Source organism: Pezoporus wallicus, unplaced genomic scaffold (assembly GCF_028554395.1).
Source record: "Pezoporus wallicus isolate ANWC-B61680 ecotype Strahan unplaced genomic scaffold, APGP_CSIRO_Pwel_v1 contig_11175, whole genome shotgun sequence".
NCBI classification, from domain to species: domain Eukaryota; kingdom Metazoa; phylum Chordata; class Aves; order Psittaciformes; family Psittacidae; genus Pezoporus; species Pezoporus wallicus.
Window position 1 is genome coordinate 294544 of NW_026641536.1, and position 13927 is coordinate 308470.

The 13927-nt window shown below is 39.3% G+C and overlaps 3 protein-coding genes across 3 annotated transcripts in view; 2 read left to right on the top strand and 1 right to left on the bottom strand.

The window, feature by feature from the left end:
• The window catches only part of LRRC38 (leucine rich repeat containing 38), an 87768-nt gene that overhangs the window by 22526 nt on the left and 51315 nt on the right, over nt 1-13927 (bottom strand). The gene's annotated exons all lie outside the window — the stretch shown is intronic.
• On the top strand, nt 1071-6811 carry LOC130607246 (arylacetamide deacetylase-like 4). Its single transcript, XM_057424190.1, has 4 exons — nt 1071-1328; nt 1696-1912; nt 5275-5338; nt 5616-6811. Exons 1-4 carry the CDS (start codon nt 1146-1148, stop codon nt 6388-6390), a joined length of 1239 nt encoding a protein of 412 aa, XP_057280173.1. The 5' UTR covers nt 1071-1145; the 3' UTR covers nt 6391-6811.
• Nucleotides 8695-13383, top strand: LOC130607244 (arylacetamide deacetylase-like 4). Its single transcript, XM_057424188.1, has 4 exons — nt 8695-9036; nt 11191-11407; nt 11805-11868; nt 12585-13383. The coding sequence occupies exons 1-4, from the start codon at nt 8770-8772 to the stop codon at nt 13357-13359; spliced, it is 1323 nt and encodes a 440-aa protein (XP_057280171.1). The 5' UTR covers nt 8695-8769; the 3' UTR covers nt 13360-13383.

Here is a 13927-nt window from a genome sequence, read left to right on the forward strand (position 1 = left end):
AGCCCTTACTGTGAACAACTGATGATTTGCCCGTTTCACAAACTTTGGTGTAAATTTACGTTGCTTTATCCCACACATTGTTATCTCCACAAGCTAAAATTGTGCAAATCAGCTGTCAGGATTGCTTTGTTTTAAATACTTGCCAATGAAGCTAAGGACTAAAGCAGTTTTCAGACTTGATTTCCACTTTAAAAGACAGGTCAGGAAAAAGTCTTGGGAGCTGTAACTTTAACATTGTGTGGAAAATGAAATTCAGTGAAAAGAACATAAGCCATAAAAATTATTTCACCACAAACTGCCATCAACTTCAATTAGCCGTCACTGATACACATGTATTCATCATGCCTCTACATAGAGCTACAAAGAATTGCAATCAATATCAAATTCTGAGTTTAATTGGTGAGAAGCTTTTACCAGAAACAGAGTCTCCAAATACACCACTCTGTATCTGAAGAGATCTTACTGTGCATTAAGACACACATTCATGCTTCAATTTTGGTTTAAATGACTACCTGTGCTCAGTGTATAACCTGTGATGTATGTGCTACATTATGTTAGCTGCACAAGATGTTTTATGCACAGGTATCACTCTTCACACTGGAGTAGGAGTACAAGTAAAACCAGTGACAAACAATGCAAGTCTTAATGTACAGTATAAACCAAAGTTTATTAAAAAAATATGATTGTTAATGAGTATTTTTCTTCCCAGAGAAGTACACACCTTGATGACAAATGCAAGTAGCCCCACATCACTACAGTTCAACACTACAACAGGAATGTCCATCCATAATGAATCCACAACAAAACAAACATAGACCATCTTTAAATAAGGGCTCCTCTGAATAATCATTTCTCATTGCTAGTGAAGAGCTCACAGTACAAGTCAATTCCATATACTCAGAACTCCACCTTTTGTAAAGGGTAAACTGTCCCCCTGCCCTTTTTTTAAGTATAACGACTTGTTGCCAGTAATATCATTAGCAAAAGAAGGGTGGAGAAAAATAGGATGTTGCAACATTAATAAACTTTTCATTTCTGCTTATGAAGTGAGTGCTTAGTCTCCTGTGAAGACATGTCAGAACCACTTGAAAACAAGGCTTAAGGCAGCACAGGGCTTTCTTAGCATCCACATCTACTGAAGTGAAATGGCATCTGTTTATGTGACTTTAGCAACAATAGGGATGGTTTTCATCTCTCCTGTTGTATTACCAGCATTGTTTTTCTGGGGGGTATTTTATGATCTTTTCAGCTCAGAACTGCCACTCGGAATTGACCAACCTCTAAAGCTGCGGTTTTATCATTCAGTGATGATTACAACCATGGTCTTGGTAAGTGAACTTTCTTAAAACTGAGGATTTTGCTTTTATTTTGATAGGATAGTTTGGAGCTGGAAGATAATGGCTTAAGAGAGAAAAGAAGAAGCAATTCACCCCCCTGAAACCTGTAAGCGTAGTTGTATGAAACACACTATATTATCTCATAAAACTGATATGACTAAAAAGCTTACTTAGATTTTTCAATGCATCTGTCAAACTGCAGCCACTTTACATTGGAAAACCATTTCACATGAAAACTAAACCCCCCCCCAGCTATATGTATACTGTACCTAGTGAACCGCATGTACATATAATGATGCTGTCTATCAGAAGCAAGCCAACATTGCTCCTCTTCTTCCAAGTTCTTTCTTTTCAACAGGGAAAGATTTTGCAGAAGCTGGGAATCTGCAGTGACTTAAGCTTAATGCGAATTGTGCTCGATGGAATACCACCACGGAGAGATTCAACACTTCTTATCAAAGACCTCAAAGTAGATGAGGTACCACTGAGGATTTATCAGCCCAAATGGCCACCTCCTGGCAAAAGAAGAGGAATACTGTATTTTCATGGAGGTGCTGGCACATTTGGAAGCATTAGTAAGAAAAGAGCAAGTTTTATTTTTAAAATCAAATCCAAACCTTTATATTTTTTACCTTCAGACGCTGTCAATATCTCACCTGCTCTTCCTACTGACAATAGCCTTTGCAATCTCACTACTAACTGCCTTGTAGAATTAATAGCCTAGTGCATTTCTACTTCCTTTGGGCTACAGGCTAAGTTGATGAAAGCAGATCTAAGGCTTCTAAATCCAGAACTGTGTTCCAGAACCTCCTGGGTCAGCTGTCAGCTAACAGCAGAGGGACTCCACTGCTCTTCCTGCTGACTCTGAGAAAGATTCAGTTTGCTGGCACAGAGAAAAAGAGACCATTGAAACAAAACTCATAGGTCACTGAGTGGGAAGCTGAGCTTACAGGATGTTCTTGTAACTTAACTAATGCCTAGCTGAAAATACAGCAGCAGTCCTGGAGTAAGGGTTTCAATCAGGTCTCTTCCCCGCTCCTCTGTTCTCCATCTTTGCCAGAAATGCAACTTAAAATCCTTTTAGGCTGACACACAAATGAACCTAGATTTACTTTCAGGAATTATTACATCATGAAAATGGCAATACTGTTGCTAAAAAACCACATTCTGGCTTAATTCTCTGGAGTAATGCTTTGGTTACTTCCCAAGGACAAACTTTTAGGTTTTGATCTCAACTGGACTAAAGCATTTTCTGTAAGTCTGGATAGGGCCTCAAAGTGTGGAATTTAAATACTTCTGTGCTCACCACTCATCTTTTGTATAGAAACACTATGAAACTGTTTCTCAACTTGCAGTCTATGCATCAAAGGAAAGTCTAAAAGGTATAATATTGCCCAAGAAAGAATTTAAAGAATACATTAAAAAATAATGTGTAAATATATTCCCATTCAGCAAACGAGGAATCAAAATCAAGGAAAATGTAAATAATAAATAGGCATCAAAAATAGAACCAATCTGGGGAAGACCGATCCTTGTGGCAACACTGCACAGAATACTTTAGTTCTTTTTCAGACAGGAAGACAACTTTGATTGTCTCAGTTGCTACTCTCAGCCTCCTCCTATCTATTCTGGATCTCCTCCTGAGCAGCCAAGTTAGTGTGTGCTTTGTCTGGAAGCCAGTACCTAACATGGAAATGCAGACTTCATTCCAGGGGTCAGACAGGGAAGTTTGTGGGGTTTGAATCCTTTACTGTTTCACATGGTAAGTCTCCACTACACCCCAGGCAGACTCCAGTTATCTGCAAATGAGTTTGAGAGTCTACCAAGTTTTGCTTAACATCATGCAGAAATAATAATGTAAATTCCAGGAACTGAGGTTCCATTCTGCACTGTGTAGAAATAAGCTACCCTTGTTTTACTGCAGAGCATGTTAGTCTGGGTGGAGTGTTAGGCTGGCACTACCTGTAACACTTCTAGTTCTAGAGCTACTTTGGGTGGCGGTGAGGACTTAAGATAAGCCGCTGTGATCTAAGTGAAAGGTGAATTCCTTTCAGTGGCAGAAAAAAACCTACACCATAGCTGTAGTTGCCATAGTGTGGTGGCATAATTGTTGTTGTTGTTCACATGCCATTAAGATAATACCCACACTGATACACTGATTATAGAATGTGACCTTTCACTTGAATTCACACTGGTACTTGGTGACAGGACAGCAACTAACATCAGGTCTTCTTCCCTGTGAGGGTGCTGAGCTGCTGGCACAGGGTGCCCAGAGAAGGCTGCCCAGAGATGGCTGCCCCATCCCTGGCAGTGTTCAGGGCCAGGTTGGACACAGGAGCTTGGAGCAAGCTGCTCTAGTGGAAGGGGTCCCTGCCTGTGGCAGGGGGTTGGGACTGGATGAGCTTTAAGGTCCCTTCCAACCCAGACTATTCTGGAATTCTGTGATTCTATGTCAAGCTTTTTAAAGGACTTGTGGAATCTATATCCTAGTAAACATGAAGTCTGCAACTAGAAAATTAGCAAAAGCTACAATGAAGAACAAAATCAGTGGACAGGTAAATATGACTTACTCCTTAAAATCCATACAAATGGAAGTCATGCTTCACAAATCAATTTAAGCTTTTTTAAATGAATCAGCAAATACAGCAATAAAGGAGACTGAGTTGATAAAACCTACTTTGATTTCCAAAAGAGCCTCTTAAAGAGGCTATACACCCATGACATATTTAGATAAAAACTGATTAAAAGAGAGAAAAAAGATGAGTTCTGGGATATTCCTGGGAGATTCCCATAAGGAGATCTGTGCTGAGGTCAGTGCTAATCAATTTAGTCAGAAAAAAAAAAGATGCTGAAAGCTGATACGAAGTCCTCTGGGCTAGTAAGTGGATGGCTGAAAACCTGCAGTGTCTTTATGATAGCGAAGGATTAGACAATAAAATGACAGGTGAAATGGTGTGTAGAGAAGTCAGACATGACCACAGCATCCTACCTTTATAAATAAACCAATGGGCTCTAAGCAGACTTCCCCTTGCAGGAAGATGATCTTGGGATTATGGTAGAAAATTGCCTGAAAATGTTGAATTAGTGCCCAGCAGCAGTCAGAAAGCAAATAAAATGCAAGGAATTATTATTAGGAAAGGACAAAACTGGGAACTTCTTTATACCACTGTAATAAATCCACTGTGCATGTAAATACAGAATACTGCTTATAGTTCTGGTTCCCGTACCTCAAATAAGATACAGTATCAAAGGAGAAAAGTGCTGCTGTACAGAAAATGAGTAGACTATGATCCTTCAGGCTCAGACAAATACAGATGCACTAAATGTCTACAAACCATGAGATGGAAAAGAAGTTAAACAGGGAATAATTATCACCATTTCATACAGCACGGAAGTGAATGTCATCAAATGGAAGTAGTGAAATTGAGGCACAAAGCGAGCAAATAGAAACAGTTTTTTACACCTTTGTAAGCAAGCTATGGAATTCTTCACTGCACGAAATTGTTAATGTTAAAATCATGGCTTCAGGAAGTGGTGTGAGTAATTCAGGGAAGAAACATTAACCAAGGGCATTTAATATGAAGACACAGTGTCTGTCTCAGAGGAGTGCCCTGAGCCTCAGCTTCTTGTATGCTTATTACTTATAGATGCTTGCCCTCAGGTTATGCTTCTCCTTAGAGAAGAACATCTGAGATGTGATACCATCCTAGACAGACATCTGTTTGTCCTAGTACGACCATTCTTATGTTGCTTATATTATGCCCTAACAGCCACCAATCAATAACCAGAAAATACATTAACAGGTAAAGACCACAGCAGAAATTACTCATGGGTCTCACGTTGCAGTGCCTTCCACAAAGCTTATGTTCAAGGGTCTAAATTTCCATTTCAAAAGGATATTTGATTTTTAACATATAATTTCTGATTTTCTCTTTAGGAGCCTATGAAAGAATATGCTGCTATATGGCCAAAAAATGCAACTCAGTGGTTGTGTCTGTGGGGTAAGTGCTACTTTTACATCAAAGTATTTATGGTAACACAGTGTACAGCCGAAACCTATCTGAAACCTATACTGAAAACATCTACTACTGCAAACTGTACTCCCTAATTCTTCACTTTAGCCTTTTATTCCATTGAGAAATGCGCTTATAGGACCAATATTTTAAAATAGCTGTAATACCCTTAGTTTGTCTTTCCAGTCTGCACTGGTTAAAATGAAAACTAAATTGCATTTTTATACTCGCTGTGACAATAACCATGGTATCCTTGACATTCCAGTTATCGTTTGGCTCCTGAACACCCATACCCAGGGCAGTATTTTGATTGTCTCAATGCCACCTTGTATTTTATGAGGAATTTAGAAGAGTATCATGTGGATCCTGCTCTCATCATCCTTAGTGGTGACAGCTGTGGAGCCAATTTTGCTACAGTTATTTGCCAAATATTGCTGAATAAAAGAGATCTCCCAAAAGTACGTGCTCAGGTTTTACTTTATCCAGGACTGCAGGGCCTGGATTTTCACTTGCCTTCCTACCAGCAGAATGCTTCAGTGCCCCTGTTGTTTCGGAAGTCAGTTGTCTACTTCTGCTTTCGCTATCTTAATAAAGAAACATCAGTTTTGGAAGATGTTCTCCAAAACCGCCATGTTCCCGAGAGTATGAAACAGAAGTATAAGAAATGGGTAAGTGCTGACATTATTCCTGACAAATTCAAGTTGAGAGACTACGTACCTCAGAAACCCACCTCATATAAACCTGAAGTCCATGAAGCAATCAAAGAAATTTTAGCAATAACATTTTCCCCACTCTTAGCTGAAGATTCCATTATTCGCCAGCTCCCGGAAAGCTACATCTTGACGTGTGAGTTTGATGTGCTCAGGGATGATGGGCTGTTATACAAGAAGCGCTTAGAGGACAATGGCGTTCAAGTAACCTGGTACCATTCTGAGAGTGGTTTCCATGGAATTTTGCCCTTTTTTGGATATGGGATATTTTCCTTTTTAACTGGGAAAAAGATAATGGATAGTACAGTGAATTTTATAAACAGCTTATAGAAGTATTTTTCAGAACAAAGATGCAAATCTTACTTTATCCTTGGTGAATTTACACTTGGCAAAGAATGTAAACACTTTTGATACCAGATTTTGACTGCATTTTCCACTTTCTAATTTGTGTTTCTGCAGTGGCTCTCAAACAAATGTAAAGATTATTTAAAGCATCACCATTCCAGAAACCATGATTAGAAAACCCCACCATTAAGATCAAGATGCATAAGTAGGCACCTGGCACATACTGTTTCACTTCAACTCAAGCAATTGTACTGTCTTTGCATGCCTGTCACACCTTCAAGACAAGCAGCAAGAACACCTCTTCCTGACGAATGCTCAAGACAACAACCAGGGTCTACTCTGGCCCTTGTGAACGACAGATATTCAGGGTATCAGATGGAGAGCCCAATGATTCAGGTTCTGTGAAGTCTTATGTCTGGTAGTGAAATTGCAGCTATGTGTTTTAATTCCTAGGGTTAGTTTGCACAGACTATGCTGTTCTTGAAAGTTTCTTTCTTCAAGTCAGAAGAAAGGCTTCTGTCTGAAGTGGAAGTCCTGAACTGGAGTTAGTATGCGGTTGATTCCGTTTGAAATCTGAGAAATGATGTTTCATTTTGGAACTTGATTCTTGAACTGGAATCCCTAAACTGTAATTAGTGTGTGCATGTTTCAGAAGTGCAGAGGTGAGACTTGGTTTCCTTTCTGTACTCTTTTTCTCTTAAGATTATGCTCAAGAGGACCTTTTATGTTACCTGTTACGCTATGTTTGTTGAAAAAGCTCTGAAGATTGCATAGGTAAGAGAGTAGAAAAGCACAATGTCATATTCTCTTATCACTGTAATAGTGTGGCAATTGTGATGCTTTCAATAACAAAAAAAAATAAAAGCTAGCATTTCAAGTACTTCTATTACAACAGCAAATTATATCTGCTAAACATATACTCACTGATAAACCTAAATGAACACCTTGTGGTGAGAGGAACAATGCAACACTGGCAAACAGAGACCACACTCTTGCTAATCCTACAAAATTTCATTTTTTAGAAAGTTTTCTGACTCAAATGACATGGTACTTCCCCTATTGCTTACAATTTAACATAAAAAAAGCCCCAACAACAAATTATAACATGGCTGCTTAATGAAGTGGCATTTTTACCTTTCATTTCCCTGAGAATTTGCAATTTCAACAATGGTCTGACTTCCCAGTTGTTTGAGGAATTGCAGACTTAGATTCGCAATTAGTATCTCAAGCATTATTGAAGCTACAGCATCTCTGCAGTAGCATGATCCCATTCTACATTAGCAGAACCCATCTCTACCTTAGCACAACCTATCTCTAAATTAGCATACTCCCATACTACATCAGCCCAATCCCATTCTACATCAGCACAAGCCACCTCTATGTCTGCACAATCCCGTTCCACATTTGCACAACCCATCTCTATATCAGCACAATCCCATTCTACATTAGCACAAGCCACCTCTGTTTGCACAATCCCATTCTACATTTGCACAACCCATCTCTGCATTAGCACAATCCCATTCTACATTAGCACAGTCCCATTCTACATTAGCACAAGCCACCTCTACGTTTGCACAATCCCATTCTACATCAGCACAAGCCACCTCTACGTTTGCATAATCCTATTCTACATTAGCACAAACCACCTCTACATTTGCACAATCCCATTCTACGCTTGCACAACTCACCTCTACATTTGCACAATCCCATTCTACAGCAAGAACAAGGCAAACCAGTTTGATTTGAAACTCTTTAATCGCTGACCACCTTAAGTCATTTTACGTGCTACCTGCTGCACTGAGGTTATCTGGTTATGAGGTTATCTGGTTACTGAGGTTATCCGGTATGAGGTAATCTGATCATGAACCTAAAGTCAGCCTCCTGTGGGTTTTTTAACCACATTCTTCTTTTAGAAGAATACATAAATACCAAAAAACCTGAGATTGAGGTAATGACCTAATTTCACAAGTGACCTTTCCAAAACCACACTGGTGACAATCCATCTGTCCCTTTAGAGTGACAATCACCAGCTGCAGGTTCCTGTCTCTGCATAACCCTAGAGAAACACAACTGCTTTATAGTATCACAAACTCAAACTACACAAATGCCCTGTGTCCATTTTCAACCTCTAATTAATTTAATATTAATACAGTTTTTTCCTAACACTCCTCTCGCAGCTAAGGACTGGTTTCTTACAACAATTCCAAGAGTATGCTGGCATAGATCTCTTAACGAATTCAGGAGTTTCACCAACTTACCTTCTGTGAAATAAAGGGAGAAGAGGGAAAGAAAGTGGGAGAGGGCAAGATACCAACTAAGGTATTCGTAAAAAGGGAGGAGAAAGTTTTTTACTAGAGCAGCCTTATGACGAACAAAGAATCAGGAAGTAACAAGCCAAAGACATCTGGGAAAGTCAAATCAAAGACATTTCAGACCACTTTGCTGCTCAGCAAAATGGCAGTTTTATACACACTGCTCGTGCTGTTCTTGGCAGTTTTTGTTGCTGGATTTGTGTTGCTGGTCTTGGGGGCAATGAATTTTGATTTCTCCAACTCAGAAATTCCTCCTGGAGTGAACGAGCCAGTAAAGCTCCGAATCATCCACATCATGTTAATAAGCAGAGCTGTGGTGGTAAGTTAACCTGGTGCAGTTTCTGATGGAAGCATGGTGAACCTGCAGATCTGAAACATAATGCAATGCTAGAGCCCTGCTTGGAATTAGCTTCCAGAGAGGAAAGCAGGGCATTGCTATCATGCTGCATGTTGGATTTAAAAGCCTGGTTTTCCTAGGTAAACCTTGACCAGATTTTGACACTAAGCTGCATTATTACAGTCCTGCCTGGCTCTGGCACTAGGCAGGATGTAAATGCTGCCTAACACAGAATTTGAAAGTCTGACTGTGCTTCTACAATGAATTGTGCTAACCTAGCAACAACTTGATTAAGACCACTTCTGCATGTTGGATCATTTGCATTTCTATTATAGGTTCAGAATATATCAGATGTCTTTGGGACATGCCTTCAAGCTTTCCTTAGATATGGGGATGAGGAGTTATCTACTTGAAGATAAAATTAGAAACTGAACATTTCAAAATTGCTTTGGGAAAGGGGTATTTTTTGTCACACAAATGACAAAATCAGGCAATGTTGCCCAAGAGGAGGTGGAGGAAGTCCATCTCCCCTGAAGACGTACTTGTAACTCCTGCAGCAACTGAGCAGGCTTCTCTGATAGGAATGAGGGGTTCTGGCCAGCCTAGCTGCTTCAGGTGAACAGGTCTGGAAGAAAGTGGGAACTGGTCCACAAGAGTTGAAGCTCTTGTCAGCACTCAACTTTTGGTGATCTCTGCTGACACAGGATCTCACTGAATCAGGAGTATTTCATGTAATGATAGGTGTATAGATGCTGTGGTGACAGAAGGTGTTAGAAACACGCAAGATAACAGAAGTAATGTATTTAATAAATCACTTAAACACCTCCAAAAGGGAAAAACTATTTAAAATGTTTTAGAAAAATAAAAAATCTCTGTCAGATATATTCTAGATTATAGCAGACCACAGTGAAGAATTCTAGATCCATGTTCTCATGCTTTGGATGTACAGAAGTTTTGATTAGAAAGAGATTACTTCACTTAAGCAACTGGAAAAGCCAGTTCTCTCCTTATATTTATACACTGCCCATTAGTAGCATGAACCAGAATTGTACGCTGCAATGTCAACAACACACGCTGAAAAAACCCAAGTAAGTTGAATGCAAAGGTGAGAATACTCTTTGTAGTTGTTTTATTTCTGCTTGGAAAATAGCAAATACCAAAGAATAAATAATTGCATCATGTTTGTACCCAATCAGAGATAATAAGACTAGTTTCTATAATTAATTAAAATCAGCATGTTGCAAAATGTATTAGTTTCTTTATCAAAAAAATCAGGCATAGAGAACATTATAAGGAGCTGGAGTCACTGAAGAAAAGGTCTTTCGTAAGTAAATACACTTTGAGTCACAACACTCTGCTGACAAGCATGCAAATGTAGTGGTCTAAGAAGACATAGTCATAACAAAATACTGAATACTAAAAGCTTGATCCAAATCTTCATAAGCACCTAAGTACTAGTTTGACATGACTAAAAAATGTATTTCAAAACAGAGGTTATGTGTTTTTTTTCTATTTTTGCAAATATATATCAGACCAGTAGCTCTCATTTGTATTCTTTTCATCTTCTGGTGCCTGGCATGAATATCATGATGGCATGTAGGAAGAACAGAAGCTTAAGCCTACTAAATATCTCAGGATGTTCTTGCTAGTGCATTGCACACATCAGTGAAGACCTCTGACATGAACTCAAAAAGCAATTATCAAATATATTTCTCAACTTAGTCAACTCTACTTTGGGCAAGTGTCCACATGATGAAAATGAGCACCAGAGCTACCATCTTTCACTATGTCTCCACATGTCCTCAGGGGCAAGGACAGAATATCCAGTGAAAAGCAAACTCATTTCCAGTGTTACATAAAGGACCCACTGAGAAAGTGAAGGGATATATTTCACCACTGTGTTAATGCTGCATTACTTTGAGATTATGTTCTTCAGTGAATGCTGCTGCTCATGTGTCCTCTCATGATGCTGCTGCTATTTGTTCAGTTGTACTGTACCTATACTACTCAAATATTTTATGGTTGCCCTAAAATATACAACATTAAGATCAGGAGTATACTGCCCATACAGCTTCTTTACTTTGGAAAATACAGTATCTCTTGAGTGAACTCCCAATTCTCCTTACCTTTGAACAGGGAAGGATTTTGGAAAACATTGGTATATGCAGCCAGGTTAACTTTGTCCGGTACATGCAAGATAGAAAGATTCTACAAGTGGACCCAAAGCTCTTAATCAAGGACCTGTGGTTTGAAAAAGTGCCTGTACGAATTTATCAGCCTAAGGCTCCATCTGCCAGCCAAAGGAGAGGAGTCATGTTTTTCCATGGAGGAGGATGGGTATTTGGAAGTCTTGGTAAGATACCTAACAGAAAAAAAGATATTTTAATATAGTTAAATAAGTATCTACTTCATAAATGGTGAAGTGTCGCTTGACCTTGAAGCAGTTATGAAGTTGGGAGTATAATGACAGATGCAGCCTCCTAAGTCTGGCTGTCAGAAGAAAGAATCTGCTGTACATTATGTGTTTTTTCTTAAGGACAGTAAGATACAAGGGGAAAAAATACAGTAAGTAAATAGTGAAATAGGAATATGAGGAGGTGCAAAAGAACTGAGGAGCTACGTAGGAGGGGGCAGAGAAACTTAGAGAGTATTTTGTTCTTGCAATTCTTTGACTTCTGCAATAGACAAAATTAATACTCCGGCAAACCAAACTAAACCAAACCAAACCCCACCAAATCTGTTTCTTTCAGAGACCCATGAAAGGCTATGCCGCTCTATTGCCAGAGAAAGCGAATCTGTGGTTGCATCTGTTGGGTGAGTCTCTCTTCATGCTGTTTGTTACAGATTATTTCATACAGTGTAAGCATAACCTTACAGCTTCTCTAACCACATCAACAACTGTTCTGTGTTTCTGTGGGGCTTGTCAAGCATGTGATGTACAAATTCACTCTGTTCTTGTTTGGAGCCACTGAAGAATGACTCTGGCTAAGTTTTCACTGCTGACTACATCACAAATAATGCTTTGGGATACCCACCTGGAAAATAAAGTTTTGAATCACTGTTTTCAAATTCCAAATTCAAAACTGATAGTAAATGGATAGTAAGCCATATATCCTACTTAATCCGTATTCAAGAAAACTCTGCTTGATGCTTATAGATGCACAATATGAATGACAAGCTAATATCATCATCAACATACTGACATAATGATTTGGATTATGAGGATATAGTTACACTATAACAAAGCCATAAACCAGATGTATTGTCATTTCTCTCCGACCCATGGAAAACTAAAGCATAAAATGACTAAAGGATTGCAGTGGACTACTATTGTGTTGTCAAATACCTGGGAAACGCCCTAAACAGATGATATCCTAACAGGTTAATCTGCACCACCTGGTCCAACAACCTGCAGTTTATTTTATGATCAAAGAGAAAATCCTGCTGATTGCAAGAACCAGTGTTTTCAGCAATACATTTAAAACAAATACTTCCCTCTCTTACTTTTGTTGTCACTTTCTGTGTGCTAGGTACCGTTTAGCCCCTGAACACAAATACCCTGCTGCGTATGAAGACTGTCTTAATGCCACCATACACTTCATGAAGAATGCAGAGCACTATGGAGTGGATCCTGCCAATGTAACTGTCTGTGGGGACAGTGCTGGGGGCAATCTGGCAGCTGCTGTTAGCCAGACCCTTGCAGGTAGATCAGACCTCCCCAGCCTGCGTGCTCAGGTCTTGATCTACCCAGGCCTGCAGGCCCTGGACTTCAATTTACCATCCTATCAGCAGAATCAGGGAGTCCCTCCCTTATTCCGAGAACGTGCTGCTTTCTATATGTTACAGTACCTAGATGGGAATGTATCAAACCTGGAAGAGGTCTTGGAGGGCTCCCATATTCCTATGGACATAAAATTAAATTATGGGAAGTGGGTAAGTCCAGATCACATCCCCGAAAAATTTAAGGTCAGAGGCTACAAACCACATGTGCTACTGGACTGTTCAACTGAGATTTATGAGACAGTGAAGAGATTCTGTGAGCCCAACCTGTGCCCACTGCTGGCCGAAGATGCTGTGGTTCAGCAGCTGCCTCAGTCTTTCATCCTGACTTGTGAGTATGATGTGCTGAGGGACGATGGCTTGCTTTACAAGAAGAGACTGGAGGACAATGGTGTTCCAGTGACCTGGTACCACCTCGAGGATGGATTCCATGGAATCGTAAATTCATTTAATACTGACTGGTTGTCATTCCCATCTGGAAAAAGGGGTCTTGACAATATTGTGAACTTTCTAAAAAGCTTATAGAAACAATTTTCTTTCCTTCTGCAAGAACTGCCAATTTTCTGTAGTCTTTTATGCTTCTAAATTCCATATAAAATGTTCAGATAGGACATCTATGAGCAATTTTGCCAGTGTGACCACTGGAAAAGATACTTCAAGAATGCTATGAAAGTTTCTTTTCATGCTGTTTGAAGTATTCCACGTGCAGTCTGCCTATTTTAATGATCTATTTAGACTAGATGCTTGCTATTCTCTCAGTAAATATTAAAGATGAAGTAAAAATTTAAACCAACACTGGGTCTGACCCATTTTATTATATGATGATCAACAGTTTAATTCTTCCTAGAAGGTTGAGTATCTTTCTCCTTTGCCAAAGGTTTATTTTGGCAAAGGAAAAAGATACTGATGTTAAAATGCTGTAATGCAGTGCCTGTGATATATGCTACACGTAGCATCTGAGTTTAAGATTCCTAGTCACCAGCTATGTCTATGGGCTAGGAAACTGGTATTTTAGACTCACATAAATGAAGTGAAAACTGCAACTGTCCAAGGCAGCTATGTTTAAATTATAATGGAAGAAACTATGTGTTTT

Bases quoted from the DNA above. Each gene is read 5' to 3' on its own strand.
- LOC130607246 (XM_057424190.1), top strand. From the start codon at position 1,146: ATGGCATCTGTTTATGTGACTTTAGCAACAATAGGGATGGTTTTCATC. The intron at 1,329-1,695 runs GTAAGTGAACTT...TCTTTTCAACAG, and splicing joins TGATTACAACCATGGTCTTG to GGAAAGATTTTGCAGAAGCT. The intron at 5,339-5,615 runs GTAAGTGCTACT...TTGACATTCCAG, and splicing joins TCAGTGGTTGTGTCTGTGGG to TTATCGTTTGGCTCCTGAAC.
- LOC130607244 (XM_057424188.1), top strand. From the start codon at position 8,770: ATGACGAACAAAGAATCAGGAAGTAACAAGCCAAAGACATCTGGGAAA. The intron at 11,408-11,804 runs GTAAGATACCTA...TGTTTCTTTCAG, and splicing joins ATGGGTATTTGGAAGTCTTG to AGACCCATGAAAGGCTATGC. The intron at 11,869-12,584 runs GTGAGTCTCTCT...TCTGTGTGCTAG, and splicing joins TCTGTGGTTGCATCTGTTGG to GTACCGTTTAGCCCCTGAAC.